The sequence below is a fragment of the Penaeus japonicus genome, unplaced genomic scaffold, assembly GCF_977035675.1.
Source record: "Penaeus japonicus unplaced genomic scaffold, GWHDUDI00000001_assembly GWHDUDI00000001, whole genome shotgun sequence".
NCBI lineage: Eukaryota > Metazoa > Arthropoda > Malacostraca > Decapoda > Penaeidae > Penaeus > Penaeus japonicus.
This window is the reverse complement of record NW_028234403.1, coordinates 46,701,458-46,713,957: the sequence shown is the minus strand read 5'-3', so window position 1 is coordinate 46,713,957 and position 12,500 is coordinate 46,701,458. Positions and strand designations below refer to the sequence as shown.

General features: G+C 35.0%; 2 protein-coding genes and 1 long non-coding RNA gene across 10 annotated transcripts in view; 1 reads left to right on the top strand and 2 right to left on the bottom strand.

Annotated features, from left to right (window-relative positions):
* LOC122261524 (fatty-acid amide hydrolase 2-B) overlaps positions 1-1,293 on the top strand; it is a 15,996-nt gene extending 14,703 nt beyond the window's left edge. For all 8 annotated transcript variants that reach the window (XM_086541767.1, XM_086541791.1, XM_086541773.1 and 5 more), the window contains exons 11-13: positions 48-266; positions 635-817; positions 1,124-1,293. In XM_086541767.1, the coding sequence (XP_086397893.1) occupies positions 48-266; positions 635-817; positions 1,124-1,222 (501 nt within the window). In that variant the 3' untranslated portion in view covers positions 1,223-1,293. The remainder of the gene's footprint in view (positions 1-47; positions 267-634; positions 818-1,123) is intronic.
* Positions 553-7,343, bottom strand: LOC122261525 (tubulin-specific chaperone C). The gene is made up of 3 exons (XM_043029219.2): positions 7,304-7,343; positions 5,078-5,187; positions 553-3,115 (listed from the first exon to the last, which is right to left on the bottom strand). Exon 3 carries the CDS (start codon positions 2,800-2,802, stop codon positions 1,792-1,794), a length of 1,011 nt encoding a protein of 336 aa, XP_042885153.2. The 5' UTR covers positions 2,803-3,115; positions 5,078-5,187; positions 7,304-7,343; the 3' UTR covers positions 553-1,791.
* Positions 7,344-7,368: 25 nt separating this feature from the next.
* LOC122261526 (uncharacterized) overlaps positions 7,369-12,500 on the bottom strand; it is a 5,842-nt gene continuing 710 nt past the window's right edge. Inside the window, exons 2-3 of the long non-coding RNA XR_015191378.1 lie at positions 7,721-7,765; positions 7,369-7,464 (exon numbers count right to left, since the gene is read on the bottom strand). This is a non-coding gene — a long non-coding RNA (uncharacterized LOC122261526). The remainder of the gene's footprint in view (positions 7,465-7,720; positions 7,766-12,500) is intronic.

The window sequence follows — 12,500 nt, the reverse complement described above, 5'->3', positions numbered from 1 at the left end:
AGATATCCATGAATCAAAAGTTATTTTTATCTTCCTTTTGATTGCAGGGAGAAATAAATTTATGGACTGAGATAACTAGGCTCATCCTAGGTCGTGCCCATCACACCATGCCTCTGCTAGCCCAAGCAGCAATGGAGAAATTTGCTGGTGAGGTCAAATTTTTGAGAGATCAGAAGAAAGTGCTTCAAGGAAAGGAAGTTTCTCAGAGAGTTCCTGCACAGCTTCAAGGGGAAACTATGTGGAAAAGGCTCCAGATGCGAGTGCAGGTTGTACTTTAATTATATTTCCTCTTATTTCCTTTTCTATTCCCTTCCTTTCAAGTTCTGTAGGTAATATAGGTTTCTTCTAAGTGACAAAATGCATATCCATTGTTTGTCATATTTTTTTTACTTAACCCATTCATGACTGGGATGTCACGAAGCATGCCTACCTAACCTAGTCTTCATACCTTTTCGCTTGAATTTTCAAAAAAGGTTTTTATTTTGATTACCATTTTTAGCACTACTAACACTATTATAGGAAAATAATGATGTTGAAATAAAAACAATTAAAGCCTCAGTGAGAAAACATTTATATTTTTCAATCACAATGTGAATTGGTATATATTTATTGACAATCTTCTATTATAATAAAGCGTCTATTGGGGGATAATGGAGTGCTGCTGTACCCAAGCCATCCAACTTTAGCACCTTACCACAATGAACCACTCTTCCGACCCTTGAACTTCACCTATGCTGCCATTTTCAATGCACTGGGATTCCCTGTTACCCAAGTGCCTCTGGGACTCGCTCCAAATGGTCTTCCACTTGGTATACAGGTTAGTTTTCCATTTCCTCACACCAAATTACTCTGTAGGGTTCACATTTTGCAGTCATGAATACATTATATCTGTTTCATTAACATGAAGCGATTATTCAACTGCATTTACTACATTCTGTGGCTCTGAAAGTGCACTATTGTAACTCCGCGAAGAAATATTTGTTGTCGATAGTAGTGATGGTGAATGAAGCTCTTACACCGACTTCTACATTGAGTTCCAATACAGCTGTTAGAAAGAATACAATTTTATAAGCAAATTTATCATTATTGATTTATTCACCATATATCTCCCTATCCTTCTCAGGTGGTGGGCGGACTCTACCAAGACCATGTGACCATAGCTGTAGCTGCTGACTTGGAGAAGGCTTTTGGGGGTTGGGTCTGCCCTTCAAAAATTTTATAAACTGTTTTGTCTCATTGTTTGGGAACAGTATTCATTAAATAGGAACAAATATAGCTTAATTTTGACTTTTTTTTTTTTTAATATGCCAAAATAAATGCTACCTAAAAAATTGTGTTTTACCATATTTTACATTTTTTATAAAGTGTTTGTTTCCTTACCCATATTTATTGTTATTGTCTTGCTTCATGTAGAAAGTGAAAAATTAATCTTATTGCTATGAGGATCTGTATGCTTTATTTAATCATTATAAACAGCAATGCTGTGCCAAGAGAGATATAAAGCAACCCTCTCTCATAAACACATCTAGTGCAGAAAATAGTCTATAGCTGAAGAAAAGGAGTTTTCAATTTATGGTGATCATAAATATTATACCCCATGTTTGCCTTAACTGCACTTTGTGAAACAGCCTTTTTAAGGCTTTTGAGTATGCTTATCATAATTTTCATAATTCTTCCAGTCATAGAACTGTAAAGGCCTGTTATATATATATTTTTTATTATTATTATTATTTACAGTCTTAAAAGTATCCTGAGGCTCGGAATCATAAATGTGCACCTTGTAGTGCCGTCTTATTTTAGCCAGTTATCAATTCTTTCTTTTTCTGGGATGACTGACCAATTTGGAGACTTTTCATTTTCATTGAGCCAGTGGAAATCATCAATCTTGTCCCAGTAATTAGTTTTCAAATCCAAGCCACTCTTGCAGTAATGTTCTTTCAGCTCTGGATAGTTGATAGTGTACGGTGCAAATTTGACATCATGACAGTTTTCTATGATGGCCGCACCAGTCACATGGAGGTAAAACTGAGTATTTTTGGTATCATGGATGCGCAGCTGCTGGCAAGCTATTATAAACTTACAGTTGATACAGTCCTTAATGAAGGCTGACCTTGATGTTGGACCAACTATGACTGTACAATTTTTGAGAGAGGCTACTTGCAAAGTACTTGGGTTTCCTAGGGCTATAACCTTACAGTTATCTAGGTTTTGGATGTTCAGCTGTCGGTTGTCAAGTTCCTCGGCAGATTTTATCAGAGTTTGGTTTGACTGGTCTTTGAAACCAAAGAACTGCTTTTCTATGATTTCATCCAGTGTATTTTTCTCTTTGGAACATCCGTCTACACCATCTTTCTTTATTTCCTTGGCCTTTGTGCTCTTCTCTCCACCTGCCTTTTTCTTACCAAAGCCAAACTTTTTCTTTGGTTGCATTTCATCAATCTTTGCATGAACAAGGTTATTCAAGGTCTTAATATGTTCCTGAGCCTTCTTAACCTGGAATGAAGCCAAAAACATGTTTGACTCGTTTAAGAAATCTTGCATCTGCTGCACATCCTTTACCAACTCATCAAAGTAGTCTAGCAGTTGAGCCTTTTTTATGTTTCCTGCATCATCGACTTTCCTTTCAATGTCATCCTTCATGTTCTGAAAGGTTTCCTGGAAGTAGTCCGCATTTTCAGACATAGCAGCTTGGCCTTGCTTTTGTTGCCTCCGCACTTCAGCTCGTTGCGCCATTTCCTCTGTTCTCTTTTTCATTCTCTCCAGGATCTGGGCCTGGGTGCCAGACTCCACTGATGCATTCATGATGCTAACTTTTGATAATTTAGTATCTATCCCCCAAAATACCAGGAAACCACACTACTCCTAGCGACAAGTATTAACTTTGTTTTATCTAAATAATATACACACTACATAAATTATCTACACAAAAAACTCAAGATGACTTTGTGGGTGCCGGCAAATTCTTCTGGGCTTCCCTTTCTAGCTGTTCACGAAGTTTTCTGGAAGCTGTGGCTGGATCATCACCCTCTGCTGCATTCTTGAGTACAGTCATAAATTGTGCGGTACGCTGTTTAGCAGCGTTATGATAGTCCTCCTGGTATCTCTCTGGTAACTCCTGATAATCAGAAAACAAAACAATTAAATATTCATCTGAATAAAAGGAAAAAAAATAATTAGTTCCAGACAATAAATGATATCATTTAATAACACTAAAATCATAAGAAAAGGTGAGAAAACTCCTATACTTAAGAAGACATTTCTACACAAAAGTAATCATCTTTCAACTTTTAAGTCATATTTTAATTAATCACAAGTTAATTAGTCAAATGTAATGACATGGAAAAATACTAAGTGCCCCTCACCATCTTTTAAAATGCAGACAGTTCATATTATCAAACTGAGTAAGATGAATCTAATATACTTTTAGACAAAACTCCCACATATTCCTAAACACCTTGACTCTCAAATTACATCTGTATAAATATGATTGAGTGTGTGTATGTTGCGTGTATTGTTTAGGGAAGGGAAGGGAAGGGAAGGGAAGGGAAGGGGAGAAGAGAAGGAGAGAAGAGAAGAGAAGGAGAGAAGAGAAGAGAAGGAGAGAAGAGAAGAGAAGGAGAGAAGAGAAGAGAAGGAGAGAAGAGAAGAGAAGGAGAGAAGAGAAGAGAAGGAGAGAAGAGAAGAGAAGGAGAGAAGAGAAGAGAAGAGAAGAGAAGGAGAGAAGAGAAGAGAAGGAGAGAAGAGAAGAGAAGGAGAGAAGAGAAGAGAAGGAGAGAAGAGAAGAGAAGGAGAGAAGAGAAGAGAAGGAGAGAAGAGAAGAGAAGAGAAGAGAAGAGAAGAGAAGAGAAGGAGAGAAGAGAAGAGAAGGAGAGAAGAGAAGAGAAGGAGAGAAGAGAAGAGAAGGAGAGAAGAGAAGAGAAGAGAAGGAGAGGAGAGAAGGAGAGGAGAGAAGAGAAGAGAAGAGAAGAGAAGAGAAGAGAAGAGAAGAGAAGAGAAGAGAAGAGAAAGAGAAGAGAAGGAGAGAAAAGAGAAGAGAAGAGAAGAGAGAGAGAGAAGAGAAGAGAAGAGAGAAGAGGAGAGAAGAGAAGAGGAGAGAAGAGAAGAGAAGAGGAGAGGAGAGGAGAGGAGAAAAGAGAAGAGAAGAGAAGAGGAGAGAAGAGAAGAGAGAAGAGAAGAGAAGAGAAGAGAAGAGAAGAGAAGAGAAGAGGAGAGGAGAGGAGAAAAGAGAAGAGAAGAGAAGAGAAGAGAAGAGAAGAGAAGAGAAGGAGAGGAGAAAAGAGAGAGGAGAGGAAAGAGAGGAGAGAGAGGAGAGGAGAGGAGAGGAGAGGAGAGGAGAGGAGAGGAGAGGAGAGGAGAGGAGAGGAGAGGAGAGAAGAGAAGAGAAGAGAAGAGGGGACAGACAAGAGACAGACAAGAGAAAGCAAGCAAATGAGTGAGTTTGCATGTGTAAGTGTGTGCATGTGATTTTTTGTGTGCATGTGTATCTGCAGAAATGATGCCATTGTAAGTTTTAAATTAAATAAAAAATGTCAAATTACATGACCCATCTCACGTTTTCACTTTTCAAATCACCGAATCCCAGCAACATATGGATCTCATTAAACATAAAATAAACAACTACAAATAAAAGAAAAACAGCATAAAAGGAAGACACTTACAAACACCAATAGTACTCATATATAAAATGTATAAATAAAAATGTTTATTTAAAAATATCTTGTTTGGTTATCAATTTAAATTCAAATGCAGATTACCCTTATGCTACATTCAGTATCAAAACTAAAAACAATACTTCAATACCAAAACCAAACCTTTCAAGCAAGCAAAATGCAACTCCAGACATATGGTAACTATACATGATTATAGATATTAATTGTTGTATTTTTTCACACTTACCATTACAAATAAAAGACCGCCACAATTTGTAAGAAAAACAAAACATGCACAACACATCTAGTTAGGCTAGCAACCTGCATTTATTTTAATCATGTTCTGATAATGTCAAATGTAACTATCAACCCAAAAAAGGGCAGAGCATACCCTTAAAAATAAAATAATAAAAGCTAAATAACCTGACCTTGCGCAGTGTCTCAGGATCACGTTCAACAAGCTTCATGAGAAAATACCCCGCCATGGTGAATCCACTAAGGTAGAACAAAACCTTCGTTGTTGCCATGGCTACCAGTTCTGCAATCGTACCCAAGACAGCATATTTAAAATCAACTCGTGTGAATTTCTTTTTTGGGAAATAATACTTTTAAAATGGAAAAAAACAAAAAATAACCAAATCAAAGAAACTCCATTTTATCACCATTATTGGAATATCTTTATCAATTTATCATTAATTTTGTGAAGGTTCTCTTGACTTCATCATTATAAACATGAAAGTTGAACTGACCAAAAGGGGTACAGAATTTTATTGCTGCTTGAATATGACAACAGATTGCATTTTATTCTATCAAAGTGTCTTTCCCATCAATCAACAGGACTGCAGATAGAAAAGGTGAGAGTCGGTGTTCAGTATGAAAACTAACTTTAAGTGCAAGCACATGCGTAAAATGTGTAAATACCATGTGCACTGTGCATGTCCAGTTTTTCAATATAGGTTGAAAGGCAAAATCTAAATACAAATACATTTCTATTTGGATACATTTTTGTATATTATTCACATACTAAGCATGAAAAGATCATACCTATAAAATATCCTTAAATTCCTTAATTGTGTATAGGCTACTGCATCTGTGTATATGATGATGTGTTTGTGTATAGGCCTTAAGAACCTAATCAGGAGATGAATCCATAAGTGTATACTTGCAATACTAATATTCAAACTCCTTTACATAACAAAAAATATGTACTGATTAAAAGTGTCACATCATGAAGCTTGATTTCCGCTGTCATACCACAATCTAATATTTCAATTATAACTTTTACACTAAATGCCTACCTCTTTCCATCTTGGTTTACTCCTTACAACAAACATCAAAATAACTAACAAGAAGGAGATATCAGTAATGACTATTTATGATTTCAATATGCAGAAGTGCAATTGAAGCCTATTACATAGACATGTAATCAGTATTTGTAGGCAAGTAAAAGATAAAAGCAATAGAATCCATCTTTGGTCCTTCATAACAAACCATTATTTCATAATTACTCTCTGGTGCATCAACTTTTAGTTTTGTAATTTGAACAGTTTCCTAAGGAAGATGGTTTTCATAGGGTGCTATGAAAAAGAAACTTGCCAAAATGTTCTCAACATAAACAAAAAACAATGGGTTACTTGTTAAAGTGTTTGTAATCAGGATTCCACATCAATTTCAAGGAATCTTATAACATCTATTATATTGGTAATGTTTACATGGTTCACTGTTCAAAGGCATAAATGTATTCATAATTTGCAAGTATATATTAGTTAGTAAAGCCAGAGAATTAACAGTCTTTTACAGTTTTCTGTTATGGGGAAAAGGTGGGGAAAAAAGCTGGAATTGACAACTGAGAAGCTGGTACCAGAGGAACCACAATCTTATTTTGGACACATGTTTGTCTTTGAAATCTATTACAAGGACTAAAAGTATGCCAACATAAGAAAATCTATTTGTACATTCATCTATGTGGATCAATGTGATTATGTGAGAAATAAGCAGAAAATTAAATGGTGTGAAAATTGCAGACTTGCTGAAGGATAATCTTAAACTCAATATAATCAAGTCTTATTATGACTTACCTTACTATACTCATGTTAAATTGGTCTATAAAAATCTTTCTCATTGAACATTTAGCTATTAAGACTGGTGTTTTCCTTTCAAATTTTGGTAGAAGCAGTCCCATCAAGGGTCAATATTACTCTTTCTCTCCCATTTAAAATCTAATATAGAAGTTTTCTACCAATACTAATATGAAATTTCATAACAAATCAATTCACATAAAAGACAATCAAGATTAAGTCAACTCCACTTAAACATGAGAATCCTGAGGCCCAGCTATGCAAGGTAATGCACAAAAACAACATTTAAAAATAAATCTGGGTTTATGACAAATTACTATTAATGTTTATAAATATTTCTGGCAAAGCATCATAAAGACTCAATAATAATAACCAAAACAAGACATCACCATAATATGGAAATGAATTTAAAATGAATTCAAAATGAATTAAAATTAATTACACACGCATCCCTCCCCCCATACACACAAATAAAAATTTCTGATCATGAAATAATAGGCTATATAGAAAGATTTCAAAATGGCTAAGTAAACTTAGAGAAAGGGTTTGAACTGAACTCTTCCACGTAATTCTCACCTTGCACAACTTCCTGATATTTTGCTGGTCCTGGTTTTACTTTTTGCTAGACAATTCTTCTTGCTTCTCCAAAATGATAGGGTACTGTCTATTCCAGATGACTTCGTCGATCTTGCGTGTCTGGTCAGTCTTGTTCATATACTCTCCAAGTGTGTAAAAAGCTAGAGAAACAATTGAGAGTTATTGTAATCCTTACTGTCAAAGGAGACAATATAGACGCTCATTTACCTTATGGTTCATAAATTTCTGTAACAAATTTTGTAAAACTATTTTACTTTGATTCTTGAGCTTAGCTGCTAAAAATACTGGAAGTTGTGAAATGAAAACGAAAATACTTTTTGGACACAATCTTTACTAATCAAAGAGCACTGTCAAAGTTTTGGAGTAAAAAATCAATGCAGAGTTTCCACTACTTACATTCAAGTGCGAAGTTGTAATTATTCTTCATATAATATCTGAAATCTGGAAGAAGTAAAGTTGTTGTAGGTGATACAATAATTCTACACTCAGTAAGATAAATAATTTCAATTCATTTAATTCATTCAAATAAATGATTAAATAACAACACCAACTTAATAACAAAGTTGACTCTCCCAGGTAGGCCAAAGTACTTCATACATATCAAAGCATTCACTTCGTTACATAATCCCATATTTTTTCATTCATTAACTTATCCACTCATCTACTGACATTCTACTATTTCAGTTCAAAATCCTTATATAAAATCCTATACATAACATCTTTATTTGGAATACAAAACAACTTATACATTGGTAACATCATAATTTATTAATAACCCATTGCGGATGGGCCTATGTAATAGGTTTGATGGGATGAGGGAGACTCAAGCTTTGCCCCACAACTCTAGCTCATTATATGTTAGATTACTGAAAACCTTCACCACTTTTTTGTGTCTTGTCATATTGTGAGACTTATAGTGGGTATGCCCATGACTATGATTAGAAAAGTAATTACTGTAGTTTAGTCTTTCAGTCTGCATAATGGAGGAGTATATGTTGTTTGAGAGAGAGAGAGAGAGAGAGAGAGAGAGAGAGAGAGAGAGAGAGAGAGAGAGAGAGAGAGAGAGAGAGAGAGAGAGAGAGAGAGAGAGAGAGAGAGAGAGAGAGAGAGAGAGAGAGAGAGAGAGAGAGGAGAGGAGAGAGAGAGAGAGAGAGAGAGAGAGAGAGAGAGAGAGAGAGAGAGAGAGAGAGAGAGAGAGAGAGAGAGAGAGATATGCATAATCTGAAATATATATAAAACTCTCCCACACTTACCTCTATCTGTGTTCATACGATGGTAAAAATAGTAACAGGCTCCAAAAGCCCCTACTTCAGCAATGAAAATGGCAGCTGCTCCTTTCTTTACAAAACTTATTAACTGATTTTTGGGTTGTTTTCTCATCATAAAATTTCCTGAAACTAAAAGCAAAACCAATAAGAATTATACATAAAAAAAGCCTATCATTCAAGATTAATCATTGTAGTATGGAAATCAATAAAATAATGTATTAAAAGCTACCTCTGGATTCCACACTGTCGTATGGTAGTCATTCAATGATATCATGTATCACTAGCTACCTCTGAACTTCAACTGACTGATAATTACTATAATGTTAATCTTTGCATCTTCAATTTATTTATTGATCTCGTTCTACCTTTTATGTAAAAAAAGAAAAATTTGAATCAAGTAGTAGTATAATAGTAATATCTTGGCCATTTATACACTCATGTCACTCTCTCTGAGATATACAATTTAATTGTAAAACGCTGCATTAGACTTGATTGCATTGAGCCCATTGCAGAATGGGATAGCTTTGCCTGGACCTAAATACGCAGCACCCTGTGTGGCTTTTACTTCAAAGCAAGGGTGCTTCACTTTATATACTGCAACTTATAGTTCTCTCTTTCATTTGGTTATTATAGTGATTTTTGTGTTCATCATTTTTTTGTATTTTATTATACTGTGAGATTTATATGTACTAGCTGACAAGCTTTATCAATGTTATAGTAGACTAAAATAGGATCCATATCAGCTCAATATAGTCTTTATGCTCAGTGGGATAGAAGTGTTACAATTTTATGGGTGGACAAAAAGCAACTATTTTTTCATATCTATGCACTTTCATAAACAAATACAAAAAAATAAACAGCCCCAATGAAGATAACATAAAGAACTGTGAGGCGACTGTGAGGCCAGTCTTCAGGCCAATGTATACCATGACACCTGTCCCCACTGGATTAATAAAAAGTTATGCAATATAAAAATTCTGCCTGAAAATTTGAGAAAGACTGCTAAAACGTTTAAGTATTGGCTCCTCAAAAATCTTTTTCTATTTGCCCAAAAGTGTTGTGTAAGGTATACAGCCATCAAATCTTAACTGAGCATCATCAATACCTTATACATGATAATTAACCCACTGAGGACGGGTGTCATGACATACATGACGTAGAAGCTTTGGCCTGACGACGGGCGTCCTGACGTACATGACATTCGGGGATTTTGGATCACTGTGCTATTTTATTTTGCTATGAAAAAAGAATGAGCGATGATGGCTACTGCAGTCATAATTACTATAATTACCGTAATACCGTGCTAGCTTAACGTCCAAAACCTAGATGGCACCACTTTTTCCTAGCACCAGCAGGAGAGAGAGCCTTGAATGGCACCCATCCACGGTCTCTAGCAAGCACTATCTTTATAGAGCAATGGCACACACTAAGTTGACGAACTCTTGCTCAAAAGTACCGCCGATGAAGGATGTGCAGTCAGAACGGGAAGAGGAAGGTGACTCAATCCATACCCAGTGTCTAAAATGTACTCCTGTGCCAATATGGATGCCTTTCACTGTGGCACTCACAGTCACAAGCACAGGTTTCATTCCTCTTCCCTACCTTTTCTTGTTATATTTATTGTAGGTGGTTATATGTTTTGTATTCGTTCATGACAGCACAAAAATACGAAAAAAATATAGTTGCCTTTTGTCCTCCCATAAAACAGCAATACTTCTATCACACTGAGTATAAAGAAAATAATGGGCTAATATGGATAATATACTACAATTATAATCTACTGCAGCACTGGTAGAGCCTGTCATATGGCATATATAAGTCTCTAAACTCAATAAAACACACAAAAAAACAAAACAAAAAACGCTCTAGTTTTTCAATGAATGACTGAAAGAGAGTGGGAATATTCAAATTATAATGCTTCAAGCAGTCTCTCTTTAAAATAAAACTTATCTTGGAGGCTGGGCAAGCAAATTTATCCCTTCTGCAATGGGTTAAGAGTTTGTTATTTAGCTTCAACTACAAATAATAAACTATCAAAATATTTGTTACAAAGTGTAACTGTAACATGACCACGCAGAATGAAAAGCAAATCAATGAGACTGTTCAAATTTATTTGATATTAGGGTTTAAATATCTCCATATAGAAAATAAAGTCAAATTATAGTTATGGAATTTACAGGTAGTATGATGAAATTCAAGTCCTTTTCGGCTTTAGTATATGACGAACAGTATATGGAATTAGTATATTGATAAATTTCAGAAAACTTTCATTTTTTATATTTGTTGCAAAATGAAAATACACAAGATATTCAATATAGAAACAATGCTCATATCAACTCATTTGAACTGATGTGTACTTATTTCGAAAAGAGTTATCTATTGGAAAATTCAGTTTCTTGAAGTTCAATTCATCCAGAGATGATAACCAATGAAAACTACACTTAAAACAACATGCCAATTACAAGTACAAACAGTTTCATGTTGCTTATTGTTCAGTGCTTCACAAAGCTCAGCTACTGAAGCAGTTTGGAGGCAGTAGACATATTATAAAGACATTGTATTTACTGTATTGTTATAGCATGTACATTGACAATATACCCCAGGGTTTTACCATCAAATATGGTACTAGTCCAGGCTCTATCCAACCAGAGTTTCCTTGGGGGCTGCTAGCTAACCTTTTAGCCAAATCACTGTTATGGCACTGAGGCAACAGTAATTGCTGTTCACAACTGACTTTCAGGCCTGCTTTGATACATCATGCTAACTTTAATTAATTCATTTGACCTTCTATAAATGATGTAAAACTGATATAACAACAAAAATAATAAGTCTGCCGACTAACTGTGCTAACTTCAATTAGTCTTTTTTTTCATTTATCATTTTATTTTCAAATCTTTATAAACCACACCACAAAAAGTAACAAATCAGTTGCAAAATATGGTCCTTAGAAACATAAATGTAAAACAACTATGAACCATGGTGAGAGCAAGGTGGCATGGATTGGTTGCACTAATACCCATTGTATATTCTTAATCAAGAATGAGGGACACAATTGCTAAGATATTAAAGTCATTGCATCACATGCTTGAAAAATAAAATAAAATAAAATCTAGCTGTATATTTTGAAATAATTACTGTGTTGTTACTTTGCTTCATATACAACACTTGTTATAACTCAATATTCTTCAGAGTTTTATTTCGCAGCTGAACTGGTGTGTTTGAAAAGCTTAGAATATCAATAAAAAATTCAAAAGAAGGAGTTAAATCTAACACATTATATCCTGGGCAAGCCCTTCAATATCAGCCTGAGAATTGGGAGGCATGAATGCATCTAGGACAACAAATGTGAAAACTTGCTTAAAGAAAGCTGTGTGGGGCGACTCAATTGTGATGCCCGCGTACTTTGGAAGAAAACAAGGTAAAGTTACATTTTCACACAATACTCCCTCCAGGTACAGAAACATAAGTTTTTCTATGGTTCTTTATTTCGACCTTTATGTTTAATGGAAATCATTTGTTTATCTAAGTTAAAGGTGATTTCTACTAAAAATGAAAGATCAAATCACAAAAACAAGCGGACAAGAACATTTCTTATTTATTTTTCTCGTCAGCAACTTTACTTATCCTAACCTCATCTGGGCTGACTTAACCTAGCCTAGCCTGACAAACTGTGCAAAGGCTTTGGGCTCCAACAGTTAGCCTGTCTGAGTCCTGTTCTGTCTTGTCACTAGTGTTGATGTTGTACTGCTTGTACTTTATTATCATTTTGCACCGAACACATTTAAGCTCAAATTAGTGGTATTGATAGAATCCACATATTTGTAGAATAATTTTTTTTTTGGATAATTATTGTGTGAAAATGCACTTATAGTCAAAATAACCTTACTTCACTTAATTTGTATCCCCCC